Below are 16,201 nucleotides of genomic sequence, written 5' to 3' on the forward strand. Positions count from 1 at the left end.
GGTGGTGTAAATGTTTCATCTGTCCAATGCCTTGATTTGTAGTCTATTGAGCGGTGCTATCGCCTACCTCAGAAGGGTGCTGTGGGACTTATTTATATATTTAGGAAGCATTTAGAGATTCTCCGATGACATGTTCTGTAGAAATGTATGCAAAGCATAGTGTTGCACTGTCCTGAAATCAGTATTTATTTGCAAAGATACAGCATGTGGTGGTTTTAAATTTGGAAAAGAGTCATTTGTTTGGGCAACATAAAGCATGTTTCCCCTTGAAAGCATTGCCAGTCTCTGTGCTGGTTAATTTGTCAGTTGAACATAAAAATATGTCTGTATTGGGGGCATCTCCTCTCCAGGAGAAATTTCACTGGCTGCAATTAGAGCAACCCCCATCGCACTGCTTGTCCCTAATGCATCTCAACTGGAGCGTGACCTAAATAGCACACTTTCCTCCTTTATTGACTTTGGCAGTGGCCAGATGTGACAGGTGCAATAATCTTTTTTAGCTTTCCCTTCAGGCAGCTTTTGCGAGAGGGTTAATTCTGGGATCCCTCGCAGCTCGTCACTGGCAGGAAGTCGTATTGTGCATTGACTTTAAACAGGAGGTTTGGGAGATCAGTTTGGGATCAGAAAACAGTGACTTGGAAGGAACAAACAGTCAGTGCTTCAGAAGGGTGGTGATTTCCTTTTGGGTAAACACGTCATTAATCTAAGGGAGCACATTCTTTTCCATCAAAAGATAAGGAGTCCGAATTGCCTTTCTCAGGGCTTGGTCTTTTTAGATTGTTTTAACTGTGGTTTTCACTCCTTCAATTACAGGCTCTCTATAATGTCTTCATTTTGGCTTTGCCCTGCTTATTATATGTACAGAAAAAACCTTGGACCAGAATGTTTCTTTCTTTCTTGACTTTAAGAGTGCAGTGATTTCCCCCCCCCCCCCCATCTCTCCAAAACTTTCTTTAACTTTTAAAAGGAAAAGCGATTTAATTTTGCATGGCTTGTAACTGCACAGACTGCGAACCTAAAGTAAATTATTTGTCCTAGTTTATAACCCCCATGGGCAAAACTGGGTTTCTAATAAACACTGCCACCTCCTGCTTTAATTATTAGGACACTTTGAGTAGAAAATAAAATAGCAATCAGATTTCCCCGCTGCCCCTGCTGCTGATGTTTATCTTGCAGTTTTCAAGGCACGTTTGCACTTAGGAGATCTCTTGCCTTGGCCAGCAAAGCTGCTTCTGGAGGGACCGGGTCTTAACTTCGCCCACCCTGCTGAGAGTTTGTCATCAGCATCGCTGTCTTGACACCAGTGGGGCTTGCCACATAGGTGCAAAACAACCTCAACAGATCTTCTTGCAAGCTTGGGACTGAATTGGGGCCAACAGGTTATTTTCCTGTATCCCCTGCCCCTAGTGGCTAGCCGTCGTCACAAAAGCACAGACAAATGAGGCTAAAACAACTATTTTAATGACTACTGTGAAAATTGAAACGTTGGGGCTTATTTTTCCTTCGTCCCTTTCCTGCCTTTTCCTTGTTGCCTTAAAGATGAAAGTATACCGGGGGGTCCTGGCAATGCCAATGCCGTAACGCTGGCTAGAGGCAGGCAGAGCAGGGGTCAGTCCCCACAGAGAAATCAAGTGGCTCCCACGAGCTTCTGAGCTCCCTCAGCTCCCCTTGACTCCAGTTGGGATTTGAGTTTCCTTGCAACCCTGGTGTGAGTTTGAGCTGTTCCAGGAAAGTTTCTCTCTGGCCAGGTGCCAACCTGTTAATTGTGGAATAGGCATATGCTCTCACTGCATGTCAGAAGTGCCGTACTGAGTCAGGCCTGTGGTCCATCTAGCCCCAAATCCTTTCTCTGACTGTGGGAGGATGGAGAGGATTGTACTGGAGTGATTTGTCCCCTACTTCACTACTACTTCACTGTCAGGGCGGCTAGGAGCTGGAACCAACTTCCAAGGGAAGTGGTGCTTGCCCCTACCCTGGGGGTCTTCAAAAGGAGGCTAGACAGCCACCTAGCTGGGGGCATTTGACCCCAGCATCCTTTCCTGCCCATGGCAGGGGGTCGGACTAGACGATCTGCTCAGGTCCCTTCCGACCCTACCTACTATGAAACTATTCATTACCCTCCTTTGCATCCATTGTCACTGGTTCAGAGATGCCAGAGGATACATCTCTGACCATTATGTTTAAAATGCACATACATTGATCATCTCTAAATTAAAGCTCTTCTGTTTTGCCCAGCCTTGCATCTCCCAAAGTGGAGATTGCCATTCTTGCCTTAGATTTGTAAAACAGCATTCTGAATTAGTGCTGCAATGGGTGACTCTCAAAGAGTATTAACATTTTGGTTTGCATAAAGCATCTGGCAGCTGCGATCAAAAGTTATCCAGCCCTGTTCAGTTTGCAGTCTCACAGGATCTGGGATCACTGGTAACGCTTTTGGATCTGCATATGGGGGACTACAGGAGGCCTGGATACATGGAGTACATGTTGGGGCACAAAGCTGGTGGCAGCTGGTCAACATTTGGGACAGGTTGCTTTGGGGAGGTAGTAGTTCACACGAATCCAAGGTGCTTTTGCTTGACCAAGCAGGTTGCCTCATGGCATGACCTGAGGGGGAAAGCATTTGTACAGGCAGCATCCAGGAGTCATGTGGCCCTAACACTCAGCTTTTGGTACCAGATTTTCGTGGATTTGACCCCAAAGTTGTTTTAATCTATCAGTGCCTCTGAGAACCTGTGATTACATGTTTGTGCGAGTGTGTGCTTATGCTCGTGTATATGTTGCTTGTGTTACTAGAGCAAATCAGAAAGTGCAGAAGTGTCTTCATAATTCTTATTAAAGCATCCTTTGAACCCCAGGTCTAGTTTGACACAGATGGTGGTGGTTTTCTACACAGGACAACTTCTCTCTCCTTTAAAATCGTTAAGTGTCATGCCTGGCCAAATGGCTAAACTCTGCATTCATGGTTTTGAGAGAGGAGGTGTGTGCGTAGTGGGAGGGGGGGATCCCTGGGAGGGAAATCTGCTGCTTCATATCCACTTCTAGGACACAATGAATTGCTGTCATTAACTTATCTCCTGAATTTAGGGTTAACAGAAATGCTGATGCTCAGCTCCATTCGGCACCAGCTCTTCCTCTTTCCCTGCTCTCCTTTCTTTCTACTTTGTCCCACTGCCTGCCTCTTTCACGAGCTTCCCCCGACAACACACTCTGCTCTCTCATCTGTCCTCCTTCATTTATAGATCTCCCTTCACAGTCTACCTAGAACAGGCTGCTAGCAATTGCCTGATACACGTGATCTAACTATTTCCTAGACGTTGATCCTTCTGGGGAAAGGATCACATGGCTTTTATTAACTTACTGAAGGAGGGAGGTGACTTGTTGCTCTCCTCCAGATGTAAATCAAGTGGGAACACCTTTCTGAGAAGAGAGGATCTAGAGTGAGGGCTGAATAATCAAAGGGGAAGTACTACAGGAGTTGTCCAGTCTGGGGAGAGGATTTATTAATTGCTTTGAGCTTTTATAACAATCCTAGGAAGGGTGTGTGTGTTTTTGACTGTATACAGCACATGAACTTCATCTTTTGGAGCAGGTTGGGAAGGACACTTACTCTCAGTGCCATTTTTGTCTCTCCTTTTGATCCCAGACCATCTTCAACAAGATGCAATACCTTCAGCTAGCTTTGAGGTTGATCCCCTAGTGATCTGCTCCAAGTGTGACCTTCACCTGGTGTCCCACAGTTGGCTGAATGTAATGTGTGGCTTAGTTTAGCAAAGACAGTGTCTTCTCCTGTGTCAGAGCACCTTGTCAGTGAAGAATAATCTTAACTAGAGAGGCATAAATAGCACTTGCATTGGACCATGCCTTAAAAAGCTTGCAAAATTGTTATAATTGCCAGTAGATCTTGTTCTTACTGGTGTCTGATGCACGGCAACTACCTCCTGTTGCTCATGCAAACTGGCAGATGAGGGACAAAGTAATGGCAAGAAATGATGCCTCATTTTCGACAGTGACTTGCAGCATGAAACCCTTCATGACTTTCAGAATTGATTCACAGAACTTCACCAATTTCTTTCTTAGAGGCATTGCTTTTTCTGTAAGGTTTATCTCTGGGCCTGAAATCCTCTATTCAGATATTTAGAAGCAGTCACCAGTGCCCACCTGGTTTAGAAGATCGCTGTTGGAAATGATGGCCACAAGCAAGAGAAGAGTCTTGGCTTTCCCTTGGCAAAGAAGACTGTTGTTGGTTTGTAACAAGCTCCAGGTACAGTTTTGGTGAGTTCTGGTGCCCCGTCAGCTGGACAGCCCTGGGCACTGGGTATTGTCATGGCAATCGGGGACCAAACTTTTCCACATTAGCTGTGTCTGCACTGCAAAGTAAGCACGTGAGGCAGAAGTGTCCTCTAACCCCAGCTGGAATTAGCGTTGCTCCTTTTGTGCAGCGCTCGATGGCTGGCTCATTAGCAGCGTCCCTCAGCGGTGCTAATTTGCTCATTCACAGCACTGAGTGGATGCTGCTGCACTCCTTTCGGTTCAGGAGCAGGCTGCATGGAGCAGTGTAGCATGTTTGATGGTGCTGCTTCCTGGTGTGGCAAGTTTTCAGTGTAGACACGGTCCATTCACTTCAACTTTGACTTTAAAGAATTATTTCCAGGAAAGAGGATAAGACCTCACATGCCTCTGCTGTGATTTTTCAGTAGGATCTTTCTTTACCTGGGCTGTGGATGCTTGTCCTCTGCAAATCAGACCCTCAGCAAACAAATTACCTAGACTAGCGGGCCTAACCGTTGTCTCGCAGGAGCAGCGTCTGGACAGTGCCAACCTGACAGGGCTTGAATTGGACATAACTTCTCAATTATTTGGGCAAAAAGACTTCATGCTTTATTGGTGGGGCAACAAGGATTTAAGCAGGTGACTGGATTTGCGTTGTTGTCTTTTGGATCGGATGTTGGTGAGAGCACAACTAACCCACAGAGCGCATCCAAATTACAAGACACATAGATCAAAACCCTGTTTCATAAAGACTGAGGCAGTGGTGACAGAAAGGGTGGGTTTTGGCAATGAAAGCAGCAAGATTTCATGATGAGAGGAGAGGACAGATAGTTACGCCAGGAGGAGGCTGTAACTGAGGCTTCCCACATCTTACCGCACACAGGATCTTGAAAATTTTAGGGTCAGACCCAGGAAACATCCTGCAAGACAAACGTTTCCAGCTGTTCCACCGAGAAATCTCTGAGCAAGGTTCCTCTTCGTGGCATTTGGAATGAGAAAGCAAATGGCTTTATTTTCTTAAATCTTTGTATTGCAAGCCTTCAGCCTCCACCTTTCCACTAAAAGCTGTAGCCGCAAGTGCAACATCGTATATGATAATCATTCAGGAGTCGTTCTTTAAGGCAATTTTCAATTTAGCATTAATTCAGTTCCAGGCTTGGTCTTGCCTGTACGCCAGGGTTTGCTTAACCTTAAGCTTGTGAACAGGCTTATTGAATTTGGCCAAAACTTGACTAATCTGTAATGAGCTCCAGGTTGCATGAAACTTGGCAGGCTGGATATCCTTTCTGCAGTTGCATAATGGGCTGACCCCATATAACCACAGTTTTGCTGGCAGTGTTTTCAGATCATAGTCATTTTCCAAGTTCTTGAAGTACTAGGCGGAAACCTTAGGCGTTGCACGGGCAGCCCACTGAGGTGTGTCCTGTGTTTTCAAGCTCTACGTCTCTGAGCTGACTTGTGCATTTTCATCATCTTCAAGCTGGAGGGGAAGGGGGAAATCCAAACTTTTAAATCAGCCAAGGGTGAGGAGAAACAAAGCTGCCGACCATCAGCAATCAGATCTTAAAGAGGAAGCTTGTCCTCCCATTCAGAGAGTGAAGTGTTGAGGGTTGGGGATGTTTTCTTCCTTCTGTAAGACGCCATGCAATTGGGTGTGGGACACGGTGTAAATCCTGTTGTTTTCTGGGATCCAACTGACTCCTACTGGGCATCTCTCTTAGAAACTTAGTTCACTGGGGGCCTTGAATGAATTTGCAATGAATTAGCTCTCAGCCTTTCTTAGGCTGGTGCCAGCCTTGGCTTGGACTGCCAGCACGGCTGATACCATAACAGCAATGGGTTAACATCCCTTCCAGCATCCAAGAACAAAGGGAACTAATGGTCCTTGAAGACACAAAATAAAATTCAGGGCCTTCGCCTCCTCCAGACTTCAGGATGAGGATGAGGTAAAGGAGCAACTTCATTAATCAACACGTTGTTTTCTTCTATCAAGGGAAAAAAATGTCATGAGTTGTCATACCACACGCCGTGCAGTATGTTAGATGCCTTACAACAACAACAACAAAAAGGGACATGGTCCCTTACCTAAAGACCCTAATGCAAGGTTTGATGTGGAGCAACTGATGAGAAACCAACAAAGAGGAGGAGGAGGTTGTGGGTGTGAAGAGGCAGAAAGGTGACAAACAATTGTGTCTTTATACACAGATTAGATGCAGGTGACTGACATATGGCCAGTATGGCTTCCTGTGGGGCAGAGTTGGTCGTCTCATATATATGTAAGGCTGGTTTCTAGGGAACAGGTACACTATGTACAATTTGAAGAAAGCCTATGAAATTAAATCAGTTAAAATCTGCTGTGCTTTGATACACAGGAAGGTTCCCCATAAACTCTTTTGTGGGGTCCAAAATTCCTGCTCTCTTCCCTATGTACTTGATGTGGGAGATGATCTTTTTTTTAAAGAGAAAACCTTCTTGCTTCTGAGCATTGATCAATACCATTTGTGCATGTTCCCTTAATAGCCTTCATACCTCACCCTGGCAGACATACAGTTGGCTGGAGGTATAATTGCATGTTCCTGGATTATTCTTTCCAGTCCTTAAAGCAGGGGCGGGCAATTATTTTGGGCAGAGGGCTGCTTACTGAGTTTCGGCAAGCCACCGAGGGCAGATTAATCTAAATTTTCTAAATTTTTTTAGGTTTCCCACAGGCCAGATAGAATGGCCTGGCAGGTTGTATTTGGCCCCTGGGCCACATTTTGCCTACCCCTGGCCTAGGGGCTGCAATTTAAGCCCTTATTGAAGAGCCCCACTTTTGTGTATGCTGTGCTGCTCCTAACAGGTTACCTCCTAAACCAGAAGCTGTAGAGCTATTTCCATGTAGGCAGGCACCTTTGCATGGTCACTTAACAGTGGGCACGTCTACACATTCATTAATGCGCAGTGCCTACTACGCATTAAATTTAGTACTTGCAAAAGGAAGTACTAAATAAATGCTCAGTAGGCTGCTCCGCTATGAATTAGTGCGACTGCATGCTTTTTTTGTGATGGTTAATGGGCAGTAGATGAATACTACTGCACATTAGACTAATAGCACGTTTTCTTCCGTGACGCTGTAATGTGCAGTCACTCAGTCTACTGTGCATTAAGCGTCTCATGTAGCCACTCCTAATGCTAATTAACTGGTACAGGGACAACTACCCTATTTTTATTTTAAAAAATGGCTATCCCAGGGCTGTTTTTATAGCAGCACAGTACAAATCCAAAGGTTTTCTCTGAAGGTTGTATAGATGGTCTTTTGCTGTGGTCTTGTCAGTGTACTGTCCAGGCAGAAGTAGTAGAAAGATTGGATCATCAGTTAAGTCAGGGATGGGCAATTATATCAGGTGGAGGGCTGCTTACTGAGTTTTGCCAAGCCATCGAGGGCTGCATGACAGGCAGTCAGAGGCAGATAAATATTTATTTTCTAAATTTTGGGGGGGCCCGCGGGCTGGATAGAATGGCCTGGCGGGCTGCATTTTGCCCACCCTTGAGTTAGGTCGTTCCTCTGTGACAGCTGGCAGTAAAGTTGGTCCCAAAGCAGAGTCCTTCCTTACTATTAATTTGCAAGCGTCCCTGAGATTACTATCTATTACTGGTGTTGCGGGCAGCTTTCTGAATCGAAAAGCTCATTGCTGCCTGTTTTAATCTTTCCCAGTAGTCTTTTGTACCTTATTTAAAATGTCTCAGTTTCTGCAGTTTTTAAAGAGTTCAGTTGTAACCATTTCAGGTGAGGCTCTCATCTAAGACATTAGTGTGTTAAAAGTGGTACCTGACCAAGTCCTCAGCAGATCTGCTCTTCAGGCATGCTCTAAGATGATTGGAGAGACATTCTTTCAACAAGCCGTAAATATGCGAAAAGGTGTATTTGCGAGGGAGGCTGTTGCAAATTTGAGCTCAGTCAATAGTTTCAGCTGGAAAAGGACAGAGAAACCAACTTCAGAAATGTTGAAACATTTTGTTTCGACATTGTTAAAAAGAAATGTTTTGGAAACACTGAAGCACTCCATGTTTCCACTCTTCTCTGAAATACGGAAATATGATTCTCCATCCTGCTTACCACCAGACAGCTCCGAGCTAAACAGATTTTCCAACTTTTTTCTGAGCCTAGTCTGCACAAAATGAACTGTTCCAAACAGGAGACTTTGCCACACCTGCAAGTCTCCTGTGAAATACGCATTTTTGTTTCTACCTAGGAGAACTTTTACAGGTTTTGCAATCTCCTATGCCTGATGAAGGGTGCCTGTGCCCAAAAGCTTGCAAATAAATATTTTTTTTTTTGCAAATATCTAGTTGGTCTAATAAAAGATTTCACCTCTGTCATGAGTTTTGATTCCTTTTGCCTCTAGACCAATACGGCTACAACCTAGATAGCTTTTCTTTAGAAAAGCACTTTAATGAAACTGGACTGAATCTAAAGGGAAAAAAAGTTGCATGAAAGAGTAAAGTAGCCTGAAAATGAAACAAAATATTTCATTTCAAAGTATTACAGGTTGACCCAAAATGAATATTTTCAAATTTTTCATTTTGGCAAAGAATGTGAAGTTTTCGTGGCTTGACCCAAACCAAATTCTTTCCCCCCCAGTTTTCTACTATAGCCACCACCTCCCACCTTGAATATTAGCTAGTGACAAAATTAAACTTTATTGCTCTCTTTCTTTTTCTTGCCCTACAGGCCAGTCCAGCTAAAAGAGAGGGAATGGGATTTTAGTCCTTCTAGTATCAAAAGGATTTTTCAGAAAATTTCAGCTACAGACCTCTGTGCTAATCCACTGAAGACAACAGAGTAGCACTAGCATCAGTGGGAGCAAGAGCTGATGATCTGGGGTTGTACAAGTTTAGCTGAAGGAAAAACGAGATTGAATATATTTGTTTTCTGCTGGCGATGCACAAGAAGGAAAAGAATCTGGCGGGGCTCTCAAATCCCCAGCTGGGAGCTAGAAGAAAACATTTTATTTTACTTGAAAATTTGGCATTTTTCATTTGGAAATTAGCAAGATGAGTGTGTTGATGTGCTGTTTTTTTTTTTTTCAATGTGTCCATTTGGAGTTTCACTGCATTTAGGTGGGATGCAGATAATTGGCAGAGCTGCTTTTATATGGTTTAAAGTCTTTCTATTAAAGTGAATACGTGTTCTGTTGCTTCGTTGTCTTGGTTGCGCTTCCTCAAGCCATTTTTGTTTGGATGATTTTCAGTCCAAATACCCTGTCGATTACAATCCGAGGTGCTAATATAATGGTTTAAGGTCACAAATTGCTTTTAGCTTTTCCTCCCTTTCTGTCCCACACAATGGCAACCAGGAAATGTTCATAAGAGTGTTGTTTTCAATACTCGGGTTTAATATTCCAGTAGTTTGTTTAAACTGATGGTAATTACAAATCATTGCAAAAAATTGATTAAAAGGGACATGACATGCATTTGGCTCAGAGTACAATTTGCTGCGAGCTGAGATTGGAATGGTGATAGGTAACATTTGGATTAACTTTGTTAAATGAAACAAGGCTGCTTATTCTGTACAAAGTGAGATTCTACCTATGAATCCTAATTACTTGGCTTTCTTAGCGAGCCAGAGCTGGGAAGAAGGGAAAACAGAGGTCTCACAATGGCATATTTTTTTGTGAAGATGTTTTAAACTAGTTTATTTTATAATAGTCATGCCAAAAGGCCTCAGCTGCATTGTTTCAGACATGGCCATTGCACAACCTGCTCCATTTGGTGCTAATTTTACTGTTTACAACCACTCGGATATTTTGACACTTGCATTGCCTCCCTCTTTGTTCTGGATGCTTTAACTACTGCAGTCTAATCTTTTGAGAGAGTGAAGCTTAAGGCCCAAGAATGGATAATGAACATATTGGGCCTAATCCTGCTTATGCTAGAGCTGTTTGGAAAATGTCTGCCCCCTGGAAATATTTCAGCTTGGAAATGCTGCAGCAATATCTAATGGGAGTTGCTATTTAGATGCTTCAGGTTCCTTCTGTGTTGTGAAGGACAAGCCCCCTGGTCAGTCATCACTCGGGGGCATGTTGGTCTCTCTGCTCCTGGTGAAGGAAGGATTTCATAGATTTCATAGACATCAGGGCTGGAAGAGACCTCGGAAGATCATTGAGTCCAGCCCCCTGGCCCAGGGGTAGGAAGTCAGCTGGGGTCATAGGATCCCAGCAAGATAAGCATCCAGTTTGCTCTTGAAGGCATTCAATGTAGGTGCTTGAACCACCTCCAATGACAGGCTATTCCAAACCTTGGGGGCTCGGACAGTAAAGAAGTTCTTCCTTATGTCCAGCCTGAAACGGTCTTGGAGGAGTTTATAACCATTCGACCTCGTCATCCCTTGGGGCGCTCTGGTGAACAATCATCCCCCCAGATCCTGGTGAACACCCCTGATAAACTTGTAGGTGGCCACCAGATCATCCCTGAGCCTGCACTTTTCCAGGCTAAAGAGCCCCATAACTCTCAGCCTGTTGTCATAAGGTCTGTTTTCCTGACCTCTGATCACGCATGCAGCTCTTCTCTGGACTCTCTTAAGCTTCTCCGCATCTTTTTTGAATTGTGGAGCCCAAAACTGGACGCAGTACTCCAGCTGCAGCCTCACCAAGGCCGAGTACAAGGGGAGAATGACATCCTGGGATTTGCTTGGGAAGCATCTGTCACAACCCAAAGTTGTGATTTGTTGTTTGTGTGTGCTTCGGCAATGCTAAATTATGTTCCTGTTAAAATTACAGTTTCCTTGCACGGTGGAGTTCTCTGCTGCGGGAGAGAACTCTGGTGCGACGGGGGATTTCCTGCCAATTTGCAGCTTCTTTGCATGGTGCATTTCTTTTGCATCTCAGAGATGCACGGTGCAAAGGAGTTCCTGCCATTTGTATTTAGATTCGCGCCACATTATTGGCCGGTTCTGAATGAAGGCATACGTGGCGGCTAGCTATTGGCTTGCTAGCCGTACAAAAGGCTTGGGTAGTTTCCGCCCAAGTCGGAGAGAGAGGAAAAGTGGAGAGAGAAAACTCGCCAGGAGGAGAAGACTTCGCACTGTGTGAAGATCTCTAAGCGATGTGGACCCTTGCGGACCCAACGCGCCTTTCTTAAGCAGGCAACAGAGGTCTAAACAGCCTCTGGCCTCTCCCCGTCGCCGAGCGCAATCCTAGACGTATCCCTATCCTATATACCCAATTTTCGAACCCATGGAGTCTTAACAGCTCTGGGGCCCTGGGAACCGAACAAAACCCACGGAGATTCAGCCACTCCGTGAGGAAAGAATTGCCGAACCCGCGGAGCCTTAACAACTCCGGGGCCAAAGAACCGAATTTGTCAGAGTCCTCCAACGAGGATTTAAGCGGAACTGCACCTGGAAAACTGTCCAGCCTACACCACGACCATCTTGGGTGTAAGTAAATAATCTTTTCAATCAACCACTACGCCTCTGTGACTAATTCTAGCCCGCGCGTGCCTTGCCGCCACGCGGTTTTCTCTGGCCCCGCGTGCCCAGGCTGCTGGCCACAGCCCGCGTGCGCAAAGACGGGCCCGGCTCGCCCCCGGCCTGCACAGCATCTATGGATGCAAGCCAGCATTTTGCTCACTTTACTAGCTGCAGCATCACACTGAAGACTCACGTTCATCTTGTGGTCAATCATGATATCTCCTGGGTGCAACTGTGGGACCTGGCCTATTTGGGAGCATGGGACAGGAGGCAGCCAAGCTACCTGAGCACTAAGGCACCTTATCCAATGCAAAATATTCTGCTCACTGAAACAGATTTTCCACAGAAAGCAAACACTGGCCTTGAAAACGCTATTTTCTATTAAGCAGCAGTTATGATTAAACCTTTTCTATCAGCCCTACTTCCGCTCTGTCTAGGGCAAAGCTTCTGTTTAAGTCTGTAGGAGCTTTGCCTGAAATCAGTGCAGGAGTGATCTCACTGCAGTGTATAACTCTGGGGTTTATGCGGCCCAAGGGTCGACTGGCCAATTTTGTGCACATTCATGGGACACCATTTTCGCGGGTTCTTATCGTGGTGGGGCCCCCCTACACTTCTAACAGGATGAGGGACCCTAGTGGGCCCCTACCCACTGATGGAGATGGCTGGCTGCCATATGGCTCCGCCCCTTTCCGCTGATTGGCTGAGGGCTGTCCATCATGCAGCCCCACCTCTCACCACTGATTGGTGGAGACCAGTGGGGTGGCATGGCAGGCCAGGCAGTACTCTCAGCCAATCAGAGGCAACAGGCGGGGTAACAGCCATCTCACCTTCCTATTGACAGCCCCCTTCATAAGTTTTTCGGGGGGGGGGGGGGGGGGGTTCCGTGGATTTTGCAGACATCACCCGATTTCGCGATTTTTCACAAAATCCATGCAATTGCGATTTTTTAATTATCCATAGGAACTTTCTATAATAGTTGCAAAGTCCTACGGTGAAATGTGCATCTGTGACAAAATTTAGAGATTTAATTTTGTGGTACAATAGGCAAGAGGCTCTTAGCCTCCCTCTTGGAATAAAAACAGCTTTGCTTGTCTCTGTGCTCCTATCACTTTTCTCTTGGCTCCAACTCCTGGTCATCATACTGAATACTCCTTCTTCTGAACTGGAATAGCAGTGCAGCATAACGCTGTGCCTTCCAGCAAATTCTTAGTAAGTAAGAAACCCCAAAATTTGTAATCAAGCAAAAATTATGATTGATGGATTGAAAGACCAGGAGAGTTCAAAAAAGTCCCTTATAATCCTAAAATGCCATAGGAAAAAATCGGTTTATTCTAGTAAAATGGAGATGGCGTGGTCGCTTGTCTGTCTGTATCATTTACTTTTTGAGCTTTTTAATCCTTGACCATCCCATGACCTTTTCTGTTAAATGCTTTAATGGCACCATAGCAATTAATCTCAAACACGTCTGACAAATTCAGATGGTTTTACTTACAGAAGGAGTCAGCAGTGTGTGTGTGTGTGTGTGTGTGTGTGTGTGTGTGTGTGTGTATACATATGCACATGCATTTGATTGGGGCGGGATAGATCTTAAATACCGTAAGATTTTTTGTTTACACAGTGTTGATCTATTCCAAGTTGCTTGCTTTCTATTCTTCATGAAGTTTTTCCTTTCAAAATTGATGCACGTGTGAACTGGAAAAACTTAGCACAAAGTGGGCATGAGAAGTGAGAGGTCTCCAGCATATTAGAAGGTATACAACCCTTGGCATTTGTTTCTTGTCCTGATACGTGTTTACAGCAGATGTCTGAGCTGGTGTGAGGATCTGGGAGTGAGGTTTTGTTGGTCATGGTGTACAGCCATGTGTTTAGCTGTGTTTTTGAAACAATAGCACAGTAACACAATAACCATGTAATGGTGGAAAGAAAAATTCAACTTGGCATCAGAAGCATTGTGCAATAGAAAAGTGCCTTATTTTTTTTTCAATCCTGTGTCTGGTTTAAACTGTAGGGAAAATCAACCTTGTAAGAGGTCGGGTTTATCTTAGATGTGAACTTATTAGGAGCAAGTGTTTTAAAGACGTATTGTCTATATCAGAGGTGCTCAATCTCCAGCCCACAGGCCAAATGTGGCTTGCAGAGCCATCCCATGTTCTTGGAAATTTTGCAGTGGGGGAGAGCTGGCAATGAATACGGCCACCCTCCCCCACTGCCAAATTCCTAAACCCCAAATGCCCTGCAGCAGGTTGGAGCTGGGTCACAACCCCTCTCCCAGGTGGCTGGATCGGGGCCAGCCCACACCCCTGCAGGGCTGGGCTGCCTCCTCTGCCCGATGGGGACTGCTGCACGGGATCCAGACCACCAGCTGAATCTGACCCACAAACAGACCAGGCACTGCCCATCCGGCCCACCGGCCAAAAAAGTTGAGCACCGCTGGGCTATACTCACGCGGTCAACTTTTGTGGTGCGTGTTAGCTTTGTCTATGGGAGGACATTGACTGGCAAAACTATAGGAGTAGTTATACACTGTGACTATATTGGTGTAATGCCCTTTGTACACATGCCTGTCTGTTCCAGTGCATGCTAATTAGCGTGTGAGAGCAGACTTGATTAATCTAGACTAATTAGTATATTCCAGCAGCCTCAGTGTCGCATGTATTCAGCATTCCTGCACTTCAAAATGCTGGTGGGGGTGCTTTAACTAAAGTCCCTTTGACGAACTTTAGTTAAAGCAGTCTACTGCCAACTTTTGAAGCGTGGGATGCTGAATGCACGAGACACTGCAGGCGCTTTAATTAGAGCAGCTCGTGAGAGCCACTGTAATTAAAGTGCCCGCCCCCACACTGGATCACATGCAAAGACGCCCCAGGTTTTAGAGAAAATTATTTTGTTCAGGTGTAACTTTGTTCAAGTATAATTTTCCTCTGCATGGAAGCGGACCTTTATAATGCAGTGTTGCTTAGTTCGGCCTGGCTCTGGGGCTGCGTACAATCCCAAGGGAATAGTGGCAAACATACCTCAGTTCAAAAGGAAGAAAAACCACTATAGTACAACGTAGCACAATTAATGGACATAGGTAGGGCATGTGTTTGTATTATTTGATTGCAGAAAAGACCTACCTAATGCATGCAATAAAAACATACGTGCCAACTCGCACCTTTTCTGCAAGTGGCCACAGGTAAAGTTGAAAAGCTGCTTGTAGTGCGGGAGTCACAGTCAGTGTGTCATCATTGTAGCGATATAATCATCTAGCTGGAGCTCTGCCTGTCATTTCCCCATGTAGGCAGAAATTGTGGGTCTTAATATAAGCAGGCATGTGTCCACAGAGGTCCCTGGACTCCAGTGTTCCTATGCAGGTACATATGAACTGAGACCCTTTTAGTTGCTGTTAGCCAGAGTTTCTCCATAAATGTTAAAATTGGGCAATTTCAGATGTTTTCAGCTTTTTTTTTCTTTTCCTGAACTAGTTATTCCAAACCTAGCGCTGAAAGCCAGCTGGCGTTGTCACATGTATTTTGGAAAACAGACTTTCTCGGAGGATAGAAGGCAGGAGCGAATGCGAAAGAAGCACTGCAAATAGGGCACTTATTTTATTGTCTTCCAAATCTATTTTCTCACGTGTTCCTTCCCAACCTCTTGTGTTCACAGAGCATGGCTTTGTGGGATACTCCGAAGAACTAATGTTTAACAACACGCTGCCAGAATACAGCCCAGGGGAGTCCTTCTTCACTGTTTTTGGAGTGTTTTTCCCAGCTGCTACAGGTACGTTTTATTGTCTGATGTTTGCCACATAGGCTGCCTTGTAGAGAGGAGGACGCAGGTGAATTTCTCGTGGCACCCTGGCAGGGCAACCTAACCAGAGACCCCGGTACTCAAAGTTGGCATGCCAGCTTGAAGCTCTGAGTTCAGAGGGCATTAGCAAGCCTGAGATGTCTCATCTCCTACATAGTTTTATTCCACTCTAAATTTAATCTTCTTTTTCTGTGTGGTCAGAAATTCCATTTGTGGGTTAATCTGGTGCTGAGCTGTAATTGGCTTTACCTCCTAATTCTCATGGCTCTTTTTTCCGTCCTTTCCTAATGGATGCTGATGCTTTTCTCTTAACTCCTTGATATACGGAGCTGGGATTTCTTTGTTAGGTGTCCTGTTGGTTACCTACAAAAATCATCCTAAGTGCCAAAGCTCAGTATTAGGCATTGGTATAGGTCACTGTTGTTAGGCTCTACTATTAAACCTACCTTTTCAGGTGGTGATCCAGTTTTATTTCTTAAATTTGAGTAGCAACTCCTAAACACTTATCCTAAACTAGGAAAGCCTTCTAATTTCACTTTGCAAGAGAAGACAGTGAAAGCACAGTTTTGTTTTGCCTACAGCAATGCAGCAAAGCAATGGTAGAGTTGAGAGCAGATTCTTCATGTGCTGTTTTCCAGCCACATACTTTCTCTTCTTGCCTACAGCTATCTGCACACCCTGTTCCTACCTCCC

The 16,201-nt window shown here is 44.9% G+C and overlaps 1 protein-coding gene across 2 annotated transcripts in view; it reads left to right on the plus strand.

Moving 5' to 3' along the window:
• Positions 1-16,201, plus strand: part of SLC12A8 (solute carrier family 12 member 8) — an 87,203-nt gene that overhangs the window by 36,778 nt on the left and 34,224 nt on the right. For both annotated transcript variants that reach the window (XM_019480383.2, XM_059727454.1), the window contains exon 6: positions 15,365-15,478. In XM_019480383.2, the coding sequence (XP_019335928.1) occupies positions 15,365-15,478 (114 nt within the window). The remainder of the gene's footprint in view (positions 1-15,364; positions 15,479-16,201) is intronic.

The sequence above is a fragment of the Alligator mississippiensis genome, chromosome 4, assembly GCF_030867095.1.
Source record: "Alligator mississippiensis isolate rAllMis1 chromosome 4, rAllMis1, whole genome shotgun sequence".
Taxonomy (NCBI): domain Eukaryota; kingdom Metazoa; phylum Chordata; order Crocodylia; family Alligatoridae; genus Alligator; species Alligator mississippiensis.